At 64.7% G+C, this 20,107-nt stretch overlaps 2 protein-coding genes across 2 annotated transcripts in view; one reads left to right on the plus strand and one right to left on the minus strand.

Moving 5' to 3' along the window:
- The window catches only part of RBFOX3 (RNA binding fox-1 homolog 3), a 328,800-nt gene that overhangs the window by 189,646 nt on the left and 119,047 nt on the right, over window positions 1-20,107 (plus strand). The window lies entirely within an intron of this gene.
- The window catches only part of LOC115281707 (WAS/WASL-interacting protein family member 3-like), a 2,217-nt gene continuing 794 nt past the window's right edge, over window positions 18,685-20,107 (minus strand). Inside the window, exons 2-5 of the mRNA XM_029927128.1 lie at window positions 20,024-20,100; window positions 19,761-19,870; window positions 19,223-19,329; window positions 18,685-19,089 (exon numbers count right to left, since the gene is read on the minus strand). Coding sequence (XP_029782988.1) covers window positions 18,784-19,089; window positions 19,223-19,329; window positions 19,761-19,870; window positions 20,024-20,100 — 600 coding nt within the window. The 3' untranslated portion in view covers window positions 18,685-18,783. The remainder of the gene's footprint in view (window positions 19,090-19,222; window positions 19,330-19,760; window positions 19,871-20,023; window positions 20,101-20,107) is intronic.

The following is a 20,107-nucleotide window of genomic DNA, read 5'->3' on the forward strand; positions in this document are numbered from 1 at the left end:
GGGGTCCCTTGTCGGGGGCTGGCTCGGCCCACCCCACCGGCCGGGGGTCCCTGTTGTTGGAGGCCCGGCTGGGCCCATGCCACCGGCCAGGGGTCCCTTGTCGGGGGCCGGCTGGGCCCACCCCACAGGCCAGGGGTCCCTTGTCGGGGGCTGGCTCGGCCCACCCCACAGGCCGGGGGTCCCTGTTGTTGGAGGCCCGGCTGGGCCCATGCCACCGGCCGGGGGTTCCTTGTCGGGGGCCGGCTCGGCCCACCCCACAGGCCGGGGGCTTCCTCGGCTTCCTTCTCGGGCCTGGGGGCCCTGAGGGGACAGGAAGAGGCCCTGGCGGGAAGCAGGCTGGTGGCTGGTGGCGGAGGCCCTGAGCCCCCAGGCCCCGCTCCTGCCACAGGGTCGTCATGGGTGGGCCCCTCCCCCTGGATCTGACAGCCACACTTCTGGGCGGCTCTGCGCCCGTGGTGAGGTGTGTCCAGACTGTTCCTAGTGAGGAAACGGGAGTCCGGAGAGGGCTCAGCAAAGCGGCCTCAGGGTCAGAGCCTTTGGGTGGAGTGGGGTGGCGGGGGAGGCGGGGGCCTTGGAGGGGGAGACATGGACCCAGCAATCCCGGGGGTGTGGGGTCAGCGGGGGCTCAGGAGGGGTCTGATGGCAGGAGGGAAGCCCACCGGTGGAGAGGGGCGGCGGGGCGGGGGGGGGGGGGGGGGGGGGGGCAGGGGTCCCAGCAGAGCCCCTCGGGGCCGCAGCCCTGGCTTAAAGCTTTCCTGTCACCGTCTCTGAGCACACGGAGCCACTTTGTCATTCCGCACGGTCCCCATAAATTAAGTTAGTGCTGGGTTTTGACATCCAGCCCCGACGTGTGGCTGTGTGACCTTGACAACGGCGCAGCCTCTCTGCCTCGTCCCCTGCCGAACGGGATAAGGGAGCTGTCACAACACTCATGGGTGAGGGCCGCTGTCCCCGCGCCTCGGATTCGGGGCTTTGCCTCACACTGTAGGGGCCGGAGTAGCTGAGCTGCCCCACCACCGCCAGGGGCCCCAGCCCCTCCTTCAGCCCCTGCCCCCTGGGTGCCCGGAGGGGGGTGGGTGCCATTCCTGACAGAACACAGATCCTTGTTTGGGGGGTGGGGGTGGCAGTGTTCATCCAGCGCGAGCATGGGGCATGAAGAGCAGGGGCGCTCCGACCCCTGGGGCAGCGGGGGCTGGGCGTGGAGGAGGGAGCCCGGGGTCTGCGGGGGGGGGGGGGTTCAGGGGCAGGCGGCGTGAGCCCCAGAGATGGGGATGCAGGAGGAGTGGGAGGCTGAGGGTGGGGGGAGCGCAGTGGGATCGGCGCCGGAGCTTTGGGGGTGCGGGGCCCCAGTGGATGTGGGGGGGGCAGTGGGATTGGCGCCGGAGCTTTGGGGGTGTGGGGCCCCAGTGGACGGATCCAGCACAGACAGAGGTGTGGCTCCGGGCCCGGGAGGGGTGCGCTCTGCAGACTTCACCTGGAAGCGCTCAGAGGCATGGCGGGGTGGTCCTGTGAGGGGCCAGGGAGGCACAGAGTTTCCCCCGAGGAGCCTCTCGCGTCTGGGGCCACAGAGGCAGGTGGCAGAGAGATGGAGAAACAGCAAGAGAGGGGCCGGCAGAATTCCAGGGGTGGGGAGAGGGGTGCAGGGAGGAGGGGGGGAGGGGCTCGGGTGGAGGCCAGGTGGCTGTGACAGTGACAGGGACTCAGGGTCCAGCACTGAGGGAACAGCAGTGGCCTACGAGAGGGGGGGTGGGAGAGGGGCAGAGATGGCCCTCGTTGCTGCATGGACACACGAACTGTTATTTTTACATGCTAAGGACCAGGAAAGAGCGTGACGACCCGGGGCAGGGGGCGGGGAAGGCCTCTGCGCACCCCCAGAGGAGGCAGGACAGACCTCCACGGAGCAGGAGGTGAGGGCACCTGGGACAAGCCAGGTGGCAGAGGTTGGGACAGAACAGAGAGGGTGTCACACGGTCCCCATAGACTGGGAGACTGTTGGCCAGCAGGCGGGGAGTGGGCTCTGCCCGGGGTGCGGGGTCTCCCGTTGCTCTCAGGCTGGAGGCATGGGGGGCGGGCACGAACTGCATGCCGTGGGGTCAAGGACAAGGTGTGCGTTTGGAGGACTGAACCGGAGGTGCCTGCAAGCGTCCTGGGGCCACCACAGCAAATGGGGCTTGAAGCCACAGAAACCTCTTATCCCTCGTTCTGGGGGCCACAGTTCTGAAAGCAGGGTGTCGGCGGGCCCATGCATTCTCCGAAGGTCAGGGAGGGGTCTTTCCTTGCCTCTTCCAGCCTCGGTGGCTTCTGGACCTGTAGCCACATCTGCCGGGCCTCCTCCACCCCCCGGGAGAGCCTGTGCGACTGCGTCTCTGCACAGACCCGCCCCTGTAAGGGCCCCAGTCGCTGGACTCAGGGGCACCCTCATCCAGGAGGACCCCGTCCCATCTGCAGAGACCCCCGTTTCCACGTACAGTCACGAGCTGCTGTCCCAGGCGGACGTCACTCACCCCAGAGCAGCGTCCAGGCTGGACGGGGAGGGGCGTGAGGACAGGCCGGGAGTGGGAGGCCGCCGGCCAGGCCGTCGTGCGGCCCAAGCCCAGGAGGGGAGCAGACCCGGGGAGAGCCGTGGGATGAGTGGGCGCAGCCAGATCTTGGGTGAGGGCGGAGGCGGCCCTGGAGGTGTTGTTGGGGTTCGAGGACAACTGGACATGCCTGTGGACCCCACAGGCCGGGGCGCGGGGCACCGGATGCGGGGCGAGGGGCGCAGGACGCAGGACGGGGGACGCGGGACGCAGGACACGGGATGGGGGACGGGGGACGCGGGACGGGGGACGCGGGACAGCAGGACGGGGGACGCGGGATGGGGGACGCGGGACACAGGACGCGGGACGCAGGACACGGGACGCGGGATGGGGGACGCGGGACGGCAGGACGTGGGGACGCGGGCCGGCAGGATGGGGGACGCGGGACGGCAGCCCCGAGCTGGATGAAAGACAAGAAGTTTGTCTCAGAGGAGGGGATCGGACTTGACTGTTTTTTTAAATGTTTTACATCACATTCTTTTAATGTTTATTTTTGAGAGACAGAGAGAGAGAGAGAGTGAGCAGGACAGGGGCAGAGGGAGAGGGAGACACAGAATCCGAAGCAGGTTCCAGGCTCGGAGCTGTCAGCACAGAGCCCGACGCGGGGCTCGAACTCACAAACCCTGAGATCTGACCTGAGCCGAAGTCGGAGGCTTGACCAGCTGAGCCCCCGAGGCGCCCCTGACCTTGGTGGCCCAGAGAGCAGGGCTAGGACCCTGGGGATCAAGGGAGGCAGAGGTCAGTGGCCAAGGAAGGACTTTGTAATTTGGGGGGGGGTCTCCAGGCCTGGGGTGGGAGGGAGACGCAGCTGGTGGGAAAGCGCCGGCGTCATCACAGAGCCAGGTGGGGTCGGCCCGGGCTGGGCTGGGGGGCCGGTGAGACCCTGCTGACCTCGAGCATCCACACGCCACCCTGGATGCTGGTGCAAGGAACCCGGGGTTTTCAGGAGCGGAGGGAGGGCGTGGCTGTCAGGCCGGAGGAGAGAGGAGGGGAAAACTGCAGAAAATGAAATGTTCACAAGACCCGGAGCATCTGTGCGGGGCGGCAGGGGGGGCCGCCACGGGGTGCCGGAGGCCCCCCAGGAGGACCCAGGCCTGTCAAGCACTGAGGCTGGGGCGCCCCAGACCTCTGCTGGGCTTCTCCGCCGCCCGGGGGGTCCGCGCTCCCGGAGGCCTGGCGGCGGCTGGGCTCTGGCCGGCGGGACGGAGGTGCTGGCGGCTTCCTCCCACGGCGGCGGGAGAACAGGCGCTCACGTGACTGGCTCTGCCGTGGCGCCGGGTTCACCCAGCGGGCGGGCAGCGCCCCAGCTCTGGCCCGACCGCCCGGGGTTTGCAGCAGACCCCGCAGACCCGGGGCGCGTCCCCCGGGTGCTGGCCCGACTCCCAGTGCTTCCAACGGAGCAGCTGTAGGTTCGCGGCCCCTCAGTCCTGTGTTCGCTAGAATGTCTCTTAGACTCAAGAAAGCCCTACGCAGGGGCGCCCGGGGGCTCGGTCGCTGAGGCGTCTGACTTGGGCTCAGGTCACAATCCCACAGTCTGTGCTGACAGCTCAGAGCCTGGAGCTGCTTTGGATTCTGTGTCTCCCTCCCTCTCTGCCCCTCCCTCATGCTTGTGCTCTGTCTCTCTTTCAATTAAACATTAAAATAAAGAAAGAAATCCCTATACTTACGATTAGTTTCATTATGAAGGGCGTGCATAGGACAAGATCCCAGAGGAGCTGGGAGCCTCCACGCCCCCCCCGGCCGTGGACTCAGGCCTGTCGCTGTCCTGACACGTCCCGGAACCTGCCGCGGCCTCGGCGCCCAGAGTGTCCATGAGGGATTTGTTACATCCTTGTCCGCTCAATGGAACTCAATCTCCAGCCCCCACTGGGGGCCGGGACCTGGGCTGGCCCAGGCTTCCCACCCCTGATCATGACATTGGGGACCTGTGCCCATCCTGAAGCTGCCTTAGCACGGCAGGGACCCTCCTGCCACCCGGAGACTCCAGGGCCGTGAAGCCCTTTGTCGGACCCCCTTCGGGGCGGATTAGCAGCCCGTTACATGAACCTACAGCCGCACAGTCCCACTCCTGACGATGGCAGATACCGAGAAAAGCACTGGGAAGGTTCCGGCCACAGAAGGATCCCAGCAGAGCCCACATCACGCGGACGTGACCGCTTAGCAGCCCGGCAGAAACTGAGGACGGCAAGACAGGGCGCTGGCCAGGCCGGGCCCGTGAGGACACGTCCTTCAAGGGCTGGATGTCATCAAGAGAAGGTGGCCGCCAGCTGTCCGGGCTCCCCCCCAGCCGGGGACACGGGCCGGGACAGCGACGCACCGGGGCCACCTTAGCTGCTTTCAAGTGTGGTTCTGCTGCCGGACGGTGGGCCGTCTTCACGCTGAAAGGGGAGTCGTCCCTGCAGGAAGGAGGGCAGGGGTGCGCCCACAGAGGCTTGGACAGACGGCCGCCACCCCGGTGGACAGACAGCCGCCCCGGCCACGGGCAGGCCGCCCGTGTGAGTGTGTTACTGTCCTAGCCGTTTGTGTGGCAGCAGCCTGACGTGCGGATCGGAGCTCCTGAGCGAGCCGGACGCCGAGCCGTGGGCCGTGTTGACAGGGACCGTCTCGGGCCCCGCTCCAAGCCGCTTCCGAGCCCTGTGCCAAGTCCCCTGCAGCCTCCGGCGCTCACCCCCTGCCCAGGACTGGCAGGGCTCTCCCGCCCGGGGCTCTCGGGAGCAGTTTGTACGCTTACCTGCGAATCCCCAGCCTGGTAAATCTCCGGAATGGGAGCGGATTCGCCTAATGGAATTAAAAAGTATAAAATCGCGGTGATCTTGAAAGGGATTCGGAAACTAAGTCCTTTCTGGAGATTGGAAAGTCGCTAATGTCAGCCGGAGAGACCCCGGGAATTTTACCGACCCGCGTGCCCGGAGGCAATGAGGTCAAAGCGCTCCGCGTATCCAAGGGAAGATCCGGCCCTCGCATTTACCCGGGTTTTCAAAAAGCTTTGACGAGTCCTGCCTGAGAGCCGATCAGGCCGGGGGAACAGGGACGGGACAGTCACAGGGCACATGACGTCCTCGGGAGAGAGAGGGCCCGGGTCCTGCGGCCAGCTGCTGCTGAAGACAGTTCACCGGGGACCCTGGCGCCGGCCGCAAGGGCGACCTCGTGACGTCTGCTTTACTTGGCAGCAGTTCTCCTGGCAAAGAGGTAGTGAGGAACTGTGCTTCTCAGATGCGGGTGGGGATGGCGTCTGCCCCCCCCCCCCCCGGGCCCCCAGCTCGCCGGCGCCGCTCCTGCCGAGAAGGCGGTGGGAAGTCAGCTCCGGACAGGTGCCGCACCGGCGGCTTTCTGGGCAGGCTCGGTGCTGCTTTTGTACATTGCCACAGATCTGCCTGCCTCTGGACGGAGGGTCCCGCAGAGCAGCAGTGACAACCAGACGGCTAGGGCTCGCCCCTCCCCAGCCCTCCGTCTGGGCAGATCCCTCCAGAGGGGCCTCGGCCAGGAGGAGGCCACACGGATGTCGCGGCTCCTGCCCGTCCTCAGAGATGCCCGTAATCTGTGCCCGTGTTTCCCGAGGGCCCAGGGAGTAAGACAGAAAGAAGCAGGTGGGGCGGCCTCGGGGAGGGACCAGGGGAGGGTGTCCTGCTGCGCGTGAGCTGCAGGCTGCTGCACGTGGACGTGCGTGTCCTGTGGTGGTGACGAGTCACCGCAAACCAGGGTGCCCGAGCCAACAGAGATGTTTTCCTGCCTGGTCGGAGCCACAGCGTCCATGGTGGCCGGCCCTCCCCCGGAGACCACCGCCACTGCCGGAGCCTCCCTCCCTCGCAAGGACACGTCGTTGGGTCTAAGACCCACCGTAACTTCGGGATGACCTCACCTCCAGATCTGTAACTTCATCCATCTGCAGAGTCCCTTTCCCCAAATACAAGGGGACGGACGCTCACAGGTTCTGGGGGTGAGGCCCTGGACATACCTTAGTGGGGGACACAGGGTGCGAGCACGGATCGTCCAGCAGATACTGCCGGGCTCTTCTGAGTGCCAGGCACCGCTCTTGGCACTGGGGATTCAGGCAGCAGTCGGCAGTGCCCTCGGCCTCCTGGAGCCACCGCTCCAGGCAGGGGGCTGGGGGGCACTGAGCGTCCTCGGCCCGCCAGCCTGGAGGGAGGGGAAGGGTGGCCCCGCTAGAGTCAGCAGCCTCTGCCTCCGGCCCCTTCTCCCGTGGCTGCTGACAGGGCGGCTCAGAGCAGAGGGCAAGGTCTCGGCCGGGCTGGGCCACCACGACCGGTCAGCACCTGCCCGGGAAAGGGAGGCCCAGCATCAGCAGAAAGTCTGTGCGCCTTCCCAGCGTTCCAAACAAGTAACATGAATTCAAAGGGCTACGGGATTTACGAAGTGCCGGTAAGAAGCAGCCTCCGCCTGGATTGCTCTTTAAAAGCCCTGGCTGCCTTCCAGGACGCCGTGCCCAGGGAAGGAAGGGACTCGTGGAAACGGCCGCCTTCTGCTGCCGGTCTCGCTCTGGCCTGAAAGTGTCCACGACCGTAAGCCTCCCACAGCCGGACGACAGGCCTCTGGCCCGCATTTGGGTCAGAGAAGGAGGGGTCTCACGGAGCCGCTCAGAGCCCTCGGGATTCTGGGATGCCTCGCTGCTCCTGGATGCGTCACCGTCCCTGAGCCCCAAGCCCGCTCAGCCACCAGCAACAGCCAACGCTGAGTGCTTGGGGGCGGGGGGTGGCCGCGCTGCCCTACGCTGGCCTTACCTGTCAGACTCGTCACTGCTCCTTCAGCAGCCAGACCCCCGGGAGCAAAGCGGGAGAAGGTCACCAGAGCAGGTGCTTGGCAGCCACAGGCCTGGGCCACCCCTGAGCTCATGGCCGAGGGCGTGGGGGTTGGTTTCCCTCCAGTGGGGAGAAGAGTGAGTCTGTGAAAGCGGTCGTGGCCCGGCTGTGCCCTGCGCGGGGTCCGCTCCGGCGTGTGTGGGGACAGATCCCGCCGCCCTCCCGACGGGCCCACCGAGGCTGCCGCAGACCTTCCCACTCTGCCTGCGGCCTGCCTCTCACGAACAAAACCATGATTAAGGGGTCCTGCCCTCCGAGCAGACAGCAGCGCTGACCTAATTTAGGACCCTAATCAATTTGCCCTGTGTGATTAATTGAGATCTTCCCATCGATTTTCCTTCGGAGAACAGCCGAGGTGGAATTCAGAGAGAAATGTCCGAGGGCTCGCACCCCCTGCGGCAGGGGAGCAAGGCCGGGGGCTGTGTCCCCACCCCGTCCGCACGTGCGGGGCCAGCCACAGGTGCCCTTGCCCGTGGGGGGTCCCCCCCGCGGCTGCAGTGGGCACTCGGCCCACTCGGGTCACGGGCCGGGAGCCTCCAGGAGGACTGAGGCTCATCACTGCATTCCAGGCGTGGCCAGGCTGTGGCTTCACCACATAATTTGTCATTCCTACAAAGCCATGACCCGGAGAGGCCCTTCCAAAGCGGTTACTTCGGTTAAGAATGCGGCCCTGGCAGACCAAGGACTCCAAGGAACTCAGAGTTTGAGTGCTGTGGGCGCTGGACGCCCAGCAGCCCCGTGGAAACACAGCAGGTGCTCTGATGTCCTCACCCCTGCCCCCGCCCTGCCCCTGCCCTGCCCCATCGCTTTCCAGGCCCCATCGGAAACCAAGACCCTGGTGGGGGAGGAGGGGCGACCAGGAGGGGCGTCCGTGTGAGAGGGAAGCCTGGGGCGGGGGGTGCCAGCTTGACCCTCTGGCCGAGGCTGCTGTGGGGACCAGATGAAACAGGACAGTCTAGAACAGAATGGAATTCTGCTCCCCGCCCTGCATGGGGTCTGAGCCAGACACAGAGCCCGGCCCCACCACCAGCCGCAACCTTGTCACCTGGGGCATGGGCCTCATCTGGGACCTTGTGAGAAATGCAGATGCTCAGCTCCCCACACACCCCCACCCCAGACCCACTGAGTTGAATCTCCATTTTGGGGTATTCCTAGGAGACTTGTGTGCACACAACAGCTAGAAAGCACGGTCCTGGAGGTCTCTCTGTGGAATGCGGCTGGCGTTTCTACCAGGCCCTCTGACCTGTGACACCACTTTGCTGGGCGCAGGGTGTTGGAAGGGAAGGAGGGAGAGAGGATAGGGGAGGGAGGGACTCTGCAAATCATTTCACAGGTGCTCCTACTTCCTCCTTCGTCTACACTTATGGAGAGAGAGACGCCTAAGTGTTCACATCAGTGGACAAACCAGATAAAATCTCTCGTAAAGTTCACGTTGCTCTGGGGGAGACGGACGGTCACAGAATACACCAGCGAGGTGCGCACTGCGCCTGTGGGAGCTAAGAGCCGTGGAGGGTGGGAGATGGGGGTGGTTAGTCATGGTTTTTAAAGGAGGCAAGAAAATATATTTGAGCAAAGACGCCCCCAAGAGGTGGGGTTTGGCGGGAGCAGGTGCAAAGGCCCTGGGGTCAAGGGTGCCTGGGGAGCTCCTCAGCCAGCCAGAAGGCCCAGTGCAGCCTGGGGGAGGAGCAGGAAGGTGGTGAGGTCTGGGCGTGGACAGACCGGAGCCGGTGGGGGCGTGAGAGCTGGGAAAGGCTTCGAGGTTGGTTCTGAGCATGAGTCTATGATGTGGACTGAAAAATCTCTCCCACGTCCTGGTTTTCCCTCCTCTGGGGCCACCCCCGTGGCCATTTCTCCTCTTCCAGGTGGTCAGGGTCTCGGACAGCCCTCAGGCCCAGGTGACAGCGAGCTGGCCCAGCTTGGTGGTATCCCACACCACAGACGTGATGTGACCAGGCCGCTCTGGGCAGAGGATTGGCCCCTGGTGCCAGCTTTGGCCTTGGCAGGCGGTGGTCCCTGCAGGAGCCTGGCGACCAGCTGAGCTCCCCTCGCTCTTGGAAGCAGCCTCTGGGCACCTCTGACCCTGCTTAGCACCCGCCACGGGGCCACGCCCTTCCCCCCAGGGGTCCTCGCCCTGAGCACCGAGGGAAGGACAGGCAGGTTCCTCAAGGGACGTGCGGCCTGCGGGACCCGAGGCCTCAGGCGGCATTAGACCTATTGGAGGGGGTGTGGGCACCAGGCACATGGCCCCCATAGAGGCTGAGCCTCAGCAGAGGAGCAGGACCCCCAGGACTGACTCTGGCTAGCAGATGGGGGGAGTGAGGGGCATTCCGGCTGCACACAGCGGGTTCACCCCCTGACCCTCAGCCCTGCACAGCCTCATCTGGTGATTAAACAGGCGGGCAGTGGATGGGGCCAGGCCCCGGGTGGTGGAGAGGACGCAGCCGTGGCTTTCTGGCACACAGAGGGCTCCACACCCTGCCCGTCTCCTAGAGACGGACCGCAGGAAGGCTCCGGGCCCAGGCGCCCGCCACCCGCCACGCATGCGGTTTCCTCACCTGTAAAATGGGGTTGATGCTCAGCCCACTCCCAGAGGGTGGAGGGATGGCCGCCGGCAGAGCCCGCAGGTGGGCGCTGAGCCCGCAGGGTGAGCAGTGGGGAAGCCGGCGGGAGGCCCGAGGCCATTGCAGCCCGTGGGGCCGAGCCTTGATTGGAGCCCCGTCTTGTGGCCCTTGCTCTGGAGCTCTGTCCGGGGAGCAGACCCCAGGGGCGCCTTGCTCTCAGGCCCAGGCTGACCTTCAGAACGCACCCCCAGCCCCGTCCGCGGGTGCCAGCAGGGGCACGGGGGGTGCTGGGTCTGTCTCACCTGCCGGCTCGCGGCCCAGCCTCCCACACGCCCTGGGCCGCCGCAGGGCCAAGGTCGGGGCGGGGGGCCTGGCTCCGCTCGCCGCGTCCAGAACCGCTGTGCAGCTGGCGGCCGTCCTCCTGCCAACGAGCCCCTTAGAGCCGGCAGCCATTGGCCAAAGCCCTCATGAGCTGGCCCTAAGGCTGCTCCGTTTGGAAGGTTCGCTCTCCCCTCCCGAAGCCTGTGGCCACTCTGGCCACCTGCCCGCTGCCCCTTGGCCCCGGCTTGGGGCTGCCACACCCGCAGAGCTGCAGGCTGGAACCGGGCCCTGTGGGGCCTAGACTGAGGTGTGTGTGGAGCCGTCTGAGCCGGGCTCTTGACAAATGGCCTGTGGCCGGAGTGCACAGACCGTCCGGGTTGGGGTCACGGCTCCACGGGGCGTGGGGGGACAGTGCGGTCAGCTAACCACTGCGCCCGGGTCCCGGCCTCTCCTCGGTTCCTGGGGCGCGTGGGGTTGCCCGCTGAGCACGGGGAGACGTCCAGCGTGTCCCTGCCCTGCCCCGGGCACCCCCCCACCCCCACCCCCGGGCAGCTGAGCCCTCCCCTCTCTCCTCGCCCCGAAGTTCCGCTCTTCCTCGTCCTCCGGGCGTGGCCTCCCAGATGAGACTTAGGAGGACAGGAGCGGCTCTTCCCGGGTGGGGGCCCCTCTCCCGTGTGCCGCTGTGTCGGGCAGGTGCCTGCCTCCCAGAGCATCCCCCACCGCAAGGGGGCAGATCCCGCCCAGCCGACTCTGCCCAGGGGGGGGGACGCTGTGCCCACCCCGTCCTGCACCGCCCTCACCCCCGCAGAGAGCGCGGCCCCCCGGGGCGGAGTCCCACGTCTCAGGGGAGGGGATAGTGTGACCACGGAGAAACGGCATCCAGGGGGCACGGCTGCCCCGTGCTCTCCACCCCCCCACCACCACACGTCTGCCCGGTGCGCAGGATTTACAAAGGAAACAGAATTGTGCCGTTTCTGGTTTGGAGCCAGTCCTGGCAGAGGAATCACCAGGCTGCGGACAGAGCGGCCCCCTCCATCACGAAGTCGGGAACACAGGCCTTTGGGGCTGCATCTGCTGGGGCGGTGCCTTTGAACCTGACCTGCAGCACCTCCACCCCCAGGGCAGGTTGAGGTAGTCTGCTCAAGTTCAAGCCCAGGTCACCTTCTCCACAAGCAGCGGAGGCCAGCCTTCCCCGGGAAGCCACAGTGTCGCCACCCACAGCTCTGGGTGCCACCCCCTCCCTCCAAAGGGTCTCCCATCTCCTGCTCGGTATGGAAGCACCCGGAGCCCCGCCTTCTCCTCCTTGTCATCTGTCTGGGTCTGCCCCTGAGGGTCCTGGCGTCATTCTAGCTTGGGAAGGTTATGCCCCGTTTCCCCAGTGACCCCAGGGAGACGGGCTGGCCTCGCATATTCTTGGGGCCCGTGAGCACGGCATCCTAACGGCGGCAGGTGCTGGCGGCCGCCCGTAGGTGCCCACCGGGCGGTTTCGAGTGAGGCACGTTCTGCCCGCTACCCCGGCCTCGGTACGGGAGGGGTGAGTGGGGTGTGAGGCTCGGGACAGTGTTGGGCTCTCCATCACCGAGAAAATGTCCCCGCCGGCCGCTCCGGGGGCCTCGCCCTTGCCTGCGCTGGGTCCAATCCGAGAGCCGCACCAGCCAGTCCCGGACCACAGAGCAAACGCGTCATCTCTAAACAATACGGGCTCGCCCTGAAAATGTCAGGAAGTGACCGTGGACTTGTGCTGAGGAACCGGAATCTCCTTTCAGCAAGACCAGAAGACGGAGAAAAAGAGAGGACGCACTGGTCGTCAGTGGAAGAAGCTGGAAAATGTGCCCTTGGAGCTTTTCAGCCGCCTTTCCGGACGCTGTGGGTTCTCTGGCCCGTCAGCCCCCTGCCCACCAGCGGATAAGCCGGGGGCTCTGCGGCCGCGCTGCCCGATGCCGCTGCCCCCGCTGGCCGGAGCCCCCTTCCCGTTCTGGTTCCCAACCTGCGGAGGCCACGCGTGGGACCTTCAGGACTCGCCTACCCAGGCTGAGCTGAAAGCCACGCTTGCACAGGTTTGTCTGGAACCGGGCCTCCTCCTGAGGCTCTGCCCGGAGCAGCGGAGGGCTGGGGGCTCGCTGTAGGAGGCCCCAGGGCAGTCACCCCCAGGGTCTGGTGTTTCATGTTTTGGTTTCCCAAGCATTTGCCTCTCACAGAGGAAGGAGGCGAGTCAGCCCTGAGGCTGGAAGCGAGGTCCTGGGCGGCCTGGAGAGACAAGGGACAGAGGTCCACGCCCCCCCCCCCCCCCGTTTCTCCCATCCCCGTAGAGAACTTTGTTTTCCTCTTTCTTCGGACGGAGGGGAGATGACACGGTGTCCCCGACATAAAGACTTTCTCCTTCCCACAGCGATGGTTCTGCGATTTACATTAAGGGCTATAACGGGTCGGAGTAAATGGAGCAGGTTTGCAATTAGTTTTCAAAGTACTTATCTCATTAAAGTAAATGAATTATTGATTTAGTGACACTCATGCTTTTAGTGAGTGGCGTGGTGCCACCTCCCTCTGCCTTGGCTCTCAGAGCCGGTGGCCAGCACAGGCAAACTTGCTTTGTGTAGGGATTTTTTTTTTAATTTTAATATTTCCTTCTCATTATTTAGCTTCGTAATGAAAGTGGATTCACACGAGAAATGAAAGGTCGGTTTATGGGAATAGACGCTGCAGAGACAAGCGTGCCCCCCTCCCTGCAGGGAAGGGCGGACCCAGTGAGTCCCGGACCTCAGCAGCTAATGAAAGTTGAAGAGGGTGGGGGGGGTTAAGTTGGACCCCCGTTGCTGGCCCATCAGCAAACCCCTTTGCCCAGGGCCGCGGAAGTTCAGCATTGGACCGTAGCTCCCCAAGTTCCTAAAAGACGGTGGCGAAGAGAGTCTGCAGGTTGGCAGGGGCCTCTGCCCGCCCCCATGCCCCCAGATCGGAAGAGCCCGGGGCAGCGGCAAGAGACCAGCTGAGCTCGGCCTTGGCTCCTTGGCTCCGCCAGGCAGAAGGTGCAGGGCCCCGGCCCAAAGCAGAGGGGGGACAGAGGTCTCGGTGCCGACCCCAGCCCACCACTGCCCCCCGGATGCGCAGGACAGGAGGGGACAGGCGGGGACACTGTCCCTGAGCCGCGCTGCCCCAGGACAGACACTCGCAGGCCCGAGGCCAAGCCGGGCACCGGCTGCGGAAGCGCGTGGCCCGGCCCATCCGGATGCTGAGTCGGCATCTCCCGGAGCTTCCCCAGGAGATGGGACCGCCAGGGGGAGACGGAGGACCCCATCCCAGCTGCGGGCTGCCACAACTCTCCGCCTTGGTTCAAAGGAACATGGCCTTGCCTGAGTACAGCCGCTGGGAAGAACGGGGCAGGACTGCGCCCCTGGGAGCGGCTGCGGCAGGACGGGGGCTGCCGTGCAGCGTCCCTCGCGGTGTCCTCATTGTCGGGACCCTGACGGGGCGGGGCCTCCTTCGGGTGGCACCCGGGACGCCCTTCACCTGCCACGGCCACCCGGCAGGGCTGTGAACCAGGAGGGATCAGTGCCGGGCCGCCGCGGGCCCCCCACGTACCTCAGGGTCCCTGCCCGCCTGACGTCAGGACACAGCAGCCCCTCTGGGAGTGTCACCCTCAGGAGCCGCAGCCTCCCCAGAGGACTCGAGGAGCCTGCTGGCCCGGGGTTCGGGACCCAGTGGTGAACAGGTCCTCCCTGCACAGCTGCAGACACGGCCCAGGCGTCTGGGCACTTCCGTGCACCACTGAGTGACTCAGAAGTCGTGACACAGGCTGGGCACGAGGCTCCTCCCCCAGCCTGTGCTCGGCGGCGCGGGGTGGGGGGGGGGGGAGAAAGGGAAGAGCTTGGGTTTGGGAATCCATGCGGGTCCACAAGTGGGCTTCTCGTCTGTCTGCTGCTCCTGTGTGACCTCATGCAGGGTGCTCAGCCTCTCTGAGCTCCGCTGATGACAAAGGCCCGCCCTTCGCACCCTCGTCTGTGGCGGCTGGGAGCATTAGAGATGTGTGCGTGTGTAAGCCTTCTGGGACCGTGCCCGGCACGCAGTAGGTGCTCAGCAAACAGCCGGGAGCCTCCCGTGCTCGGCCACACTGCACGGCCTTGACCCCAGCGGCCGCCTCAGCGCAGCCCAGGGCTGCTGCTCACGGGCTCTGACGTGGCTTTTCAAATACGCATCTTTCTTTGTGATAAAAAAATTTTTTTTTCCATTTAATTAAAAATGTTGACATTGTGCCTGGCCACCCCTGCCAGAGAAAGTGGCTATAAATTAAACATTAAATCTTTAATGGTCCATAAAGAAATATTCATTTCTGGTTATGTATATGCTGGGTATAGAGAGAGAGAGGGCTTTGTTCATCTGGGAGGCAGATTTCTTTCTGAACTTTCCCTGGATACTCTTGTTAAGTGAATGTAGTTAAATGTTGGATTAATCTTGTCCTCCCCCTGGGTTTGTTTGGGGTGGGGGCGGGGAGAGGGGTGCTGAGGGGAGGGGGTTCCCCGCTGGCGTTAACCCCCGCTTGGGAGACCCCAGGGGTGCTCAGGGGATGGATGTCCTCCTCCAAGATGTCTGTCGGCCGCCAGGGGCTGCTGGGGCCCACCCAGGCGCACTTTGTCACCGGTCCTTTCTTCCTTCCCAAAATGCACCCTCATAGTGGGGTCAGCAGCCTGGGACTCCGCCCAGGGGGGGCAGGGGCTTTGTGGAGCTCCAGGCTCCCCAAGAGCACCGCAGACGTGGCCGGAGGCTCGGGGCAGGGCGCGTAGGCCCGGGCTGATCCCCCGGGAATGGGATTTAGAAAAGCTTGCCCCCCCTCCTGTGAGGAAGGGGCCCGAGGGGGGCGCTCGGGGGCCCTTCGAGACCGTCAGTTCCCCTTCGTGAATCCACTCCTCTTGTGTGATGCCAGGTGGGCCCAGCGGGGGGGGCTGGACGCGTGCCCCCCCTTCCCTGTAGACATTAGGGCCTGTGAAGGCCAGAAGGGAGAGGGGAGAGAGACGGACAGACAGATTGGCTGGAAATGGTAAGCAGAGGCAGCAGGATCACGTGCTTTTCCCTAAGAAGAGTGTATTAGCTTCTGGTCACTGCTGTAACAAACCAGCGTGGTGACTGAAGGTCACCCGGCGCGTCCTCACGGTCTCGGAGGTCAGGAGTCCGGCGGGGCCTCGAGGGCTCCGACCAGCGGATCGGCCCGGCTCCTTCGGGAGGCTCTGGGGGGGCCTGCTTCCAGCCCTTCCCGCCTTCTGGAGGCACCGCCCACATCCGAGGACCCTGGGGTTACACTGAGCCCCCCTCGCCCACATCCGAGGACCCTGGGGTTACACTGGGCCCCTCGCCCACATCTGAGGACCTGAGTCTACACTGAGTCCCCCCTCACCCACATCCGAGGACCCTGGGGTTACACTGGCCCCTGCGTCACCCAGGACAGCCTTCCTATTTGAAGATTCGCTCATGAGCAAACTTAACTCCACCCACTGCCATAAGCCTCCTTTGCTGTGTGACCTGACATGGACAGGTCCCGGGGGCCTGGACGTGCACATCGGGCGTGGGAAGGGGAGGCATTGTTCTCTGACCACAGGGCCTGTCACTGCTCCCATTGCAAACACGCCTCCCCCCAAGTGCAGGTGAACCTGGGGCCTCTCTGCAGTCCGTGGGCCCAGAGGATCTGAATTACAGCTTTGTGTAGACATCCGTGTGTTTTATCTTACATTACCTGAGCCGAGACGAGGCCCTGGGACTAAGGGCCGGAGCAAGGATGCCCTGACCAGACGCAAGAGAAGGCCAGAGGCTCCGGGGCCAGAGGGCTGGGGTCCATGGTGCTTTGGAAGCACAAGCAATCCTGCAAGGTCCTCTGGGGGTTAGCCTGATGTCAGAGGACAGACCGCCGCCTGGGAGGGGAGGGGTCTTGGCTGCCGACAGAAGGAAGGGCAGGTGCAAAGTCCCTGTGGCTGGATCCCACATGGGAAGGGGGACAGGGGCAGCCTGCAGGGCTGGGCAGGGCTGACCACATGGACACCGTACGCCAGGCCGAGTCTCTCTGAGAAGCGATGGGGGTCTGTTAGTGGGAAGGACGGAGTGTGATCAGTTTTGCACCAGGGAGATGTGTCGCTGGTGTTTAACTGCACAGAATCTAGTGGGAGCCAGAGTGGATGCAGGGGACCAGGTGGGACTCGGCCCAGGTGAGCAGGATGGCACCTGAGCTGGGCAGGGGGCACACGGCCCGCGGGGAGAGAACCGTGTGAGCGGCAGAGGCACCTGGAGGTCGGGCTGACAGAATCGGGGTCACGGTGGCCCCGAGGTGGCTTGCCCACTTGGGTGAGCGAGGGCTCCGTGTGCTGACACTGAGGCGGGACCAGCCTCCCTCGAGGACCCCGAGCCCTGGGAGTGTTGGGCTGGGGGAGGCTGGGAGACACTCGAGAAGATGCACTTTGAGCAGGCCTGGCCCTGGGGGGCCTTGGCTGGAGCTGCCACGTCGGGAATCCGTGGCACGTGGGCGGCAGCATTGGCAGATGTGGACGGGGTGCCGTGGGGTAAGAAGAGAGGGGCCAGGACTGAGCCCACAGGAGCCGGGATATGCTGGCTGGAGGGGAGAGGGTGGGGGAAGGACCCCTCCCCCACGCAGGAGGAGAGGGGCTGCTCACGGAGGACTGAGTGTCTCCTCAACAGGGGTGCATCCTGCTGAGAGGCGGGCTGACTGAGGCCCCCTGATAATTCAGTTGAATGAGAGTTTGCTGATGGAGACAAAGGGGGTGGGTCTTTTCCAGCAGGGAAAGGAAAGATCCAGAAGCATGAGCAAGTTTATCGTGGAACCCAGGGTAATCCCGTGATAGGGGAACTGGGGGGACATGGGGCTGTAGGGCAGGTTGGCCCCCAAAACGAGCTGCCACCGGGTTAGGGGTCCAGACCTTCCCGAGGCTGCAGGCAGTGGCAGACGTGTCCGACGGGGCCACGTTTGTGATGCCGCTTATTCAGCCTGGACTCACAGCGGGGCCGGTCCTGGGGTGCGCAGACCTCTGGGGATGGGGGCGGGGGGCGCACCGCCAAGTGACTCGAGAGCGGAGCATGCTGGGAGCAAACGAGCAAGACGTGGAGCCGGTTTGGGCAGGACATGGAGGCGCCGGGGGAGTGAGCACCCAGGTCTCTGAGCCTGGGGCACTGGCTCGGCCCCAAGGACGTTCCCCGTCTTTGTCCTGCTCACGGAGGTGGCCGTCACCCTGGCGTGGGGAACCGGCTGGCTGCGTCCAGAAGGGAGGGACCTGGATCGACGGGGCAGAAACCGCGCTGTAGGAGCCCGAGGCTGGAGCCGGGGCGCGGAGAGGCACGTCCGGGGACAGGCGTTGCTCGGAAGGGAAGGGGCAAAGGGAAGGAGCCCAGAGTCACCGCCGCTCGGGAGGCTGAGTGGGCGGCTGGGGGGCACGGAGAGCCAGGGAAGGGGGACGGCTGTCCCAGGAGCCCCGCAGGGCATCCCTCTTGTGAGCCTCAGGTCTGCTCTGCTGTTTCTGTGCATCAGAAGCCGTCCAGTCAGGCAGGGCCGTGAACCTGACCCCAGCACATCCGTCCGCTGAGGCAAACGCTGGACCAGCGTTGCCCAGACACGGAGGCCAGCAGCCGGTCTGCCCACAGCGTGTGCTCTGCTAGTCCAGCCTCCTCGTTAGCCGCCCCTCCCCTAACTAAAGTCATTTTTGTAATTATTACCGAGAGTCCTTCCCATTAGCCTCAGGGGCTCAGGAATGTGCTCATAAAACATTCACAATTTATCATGTTTCCGTCTCGGCAAAGACTTTCCGTGCGAGCAGAGGACAGCCACTATCTATTATTAAATAAACACAACTGTCGATACCGGCACAATCGGCACATTAACCGCCTGCCAGTGTGGGTTAGTCGATCGCCACACCCCGTCCTCGCTCCGGAGGCCCCTTCCAGGCAGGAGGCTTCAGAACCGGTGAAGTGAGTGGAGATGAGTGAATCCCAAAAGGGAATCACTGAGCGGCAACCATCTTTCCGGGGTGACTGTGGTACCAACCGTGGGGCGGAGCTCAGCCTGGAAGCTGCACCTGACTCACTCCTTGTGCCCTTGGGGAAGCACTCAGCTGCTCCCCTCTCCCAAGAACCAGCCCCCCACCCCCTGCAAGAGCTGAGACCCTGGGGGAGAGACAGCAGGTGGCTTTAAAGGGACCCAGGACTTGGGGCGCCTGGGTGGCTCAGTCGGTTAAGCGTCTGACTTCGGCTCAGGTCATGATCTCCCGGTCCATGAGTTCGAGCCCCGCGTCGGACTCTGTGCTGACAGCTCAGAGCCTGGAGGCTGCTTGGGATTCTGTGTCTCGCTCTCTCCGTCCCTCCCCAGCTCGCTTGCTCTCGAATATAAACAAACATTAAAAAAAAATTTAAAGGGACCCAGGATTTGTTTAATCAGGCACACAGACACAGAAATGAGGAGGATACAGAACTGTTATATACTCAGTGCTCCCCGGAAGCAGGAGGGGCCCGCATGGGGCTGGGTCAGGAGACAGAGGCAGCGGGAAAATGTGGGCAAGAGCCTTCACTGGGGTTCCATGGGAAGGACCAGGGCGGCAGGGGCGCAGGCCCAGGAAGGGCTCGCCGTGGGCTCTGGAACTTGAGGACTGTTCTCTGGTGCCAGCCCTGGGCGGGTAGGAAAGGGGGAAGAGGCCCCGGGTGCACGGAAGCTCCTCCCATTGGTTGGTTGCATATTAAAGGCACATCCTTCAGGAATTGGCCAGCCAGGATAGTCCCTCCAGGGTCAGGGTCAGACCCCAAAGTCAAGGCATCAGGATACAGATCAAAGGCCTGGTTGGGCAGCAGGGTTGGAGCAGAACAAAGGGAGTCCCGTTGAAAGTGAACTCTGCCTTGTTCCCTCACACGCCTGCCCCGCCCTGCCCCGCCCAGCCCGGAGCCCCAGCACAAACCAGGGTGCAACTACCAGAGCAGGTGGCAGTGAGGGTGCCGAGTGCCCCGGCTCCGTGGCAGTTCCAGAAGGAGGTTTGCAGGGCTCGGGTGGTTTGGGGCGTCTCAGGAGTCCCTTGTCTGCTACAGGAAGAGGGCGGAGACCTGTGGCTTTGCTAACCCAGGGGAGGGGACCTCGCCCTGGCTGGGCCAGTAGGAAGACCCCCCCCCCCCCGCCTTTCAGCGGCAGGTCCCCGCTCATAGGAAGGACGTGGCGGGCAGGGGTCCACCCCTGCGGAAGATGAGGCGGTAGGCATGGTCCCCCAGATGGCCGGTCAGGCCTGCTCTGTGCCTGGAGGAGAAGGCCTGCTGAGCTGGGTCTTGCAGACAATAAGGCCGGACCCCGAATTGCTCTGTGTCAACCTCCCAGCCCTTTCCAGCCCCACCCCCCAAAGAACGTGACGGTGACGCCTCCGCCCCCTGAGACCACCAGCCACTGCCAGAGGGGCACCTGATGAAGCCTCCGTGTCCCCCCCTGCACGCGGCCCCCCTGCACGCGGGGTCACGGCACCCACCTGGCAGCCCTGTGGGGAGTGCAGTGTCCTCCCCGATCCACAGAGACAGCGGCACAGACTCGATAAAAGAAATGTTTTCGCTCGGAACATGTTGCCTCTCGGGGAACCTGCTAGTTGAGGGGAGTGGGGGGGGCACCTGGGTTCAAGGGCAGCCCGCTGCTCTCCAAGACCCCACCCCCCAGGGTGGAAGGAGCCGCCAGCTTGGTCATCACAGTGGGGCCCCTTCTTGGAGTTTGTTGCAAACCTCCGCCCCCGCCCCGCACCGTGGCTGGGGGTCGGGAGCTGGGGGCCGGGGCGTCCGTGGACTGAGGGGCCGGGGCGGGGGCGGGGTGGCCGTGGACTGGGGG

This window comes from Suricata suricatta, chromosome 17 (assembly GCF_006229205.1).
Source record: "Suricata suricatta isolate VVHF042 chromosome 17, meerkat_22Aug2017_6uvM2_HiC, whole genome shotgun sequence".
Lineage (NCBI taxonomy): Eukaryota > Metazoa > Chordata > Mammalia > Carnivora > Herpestidae > Suricata > Suricata suricatta.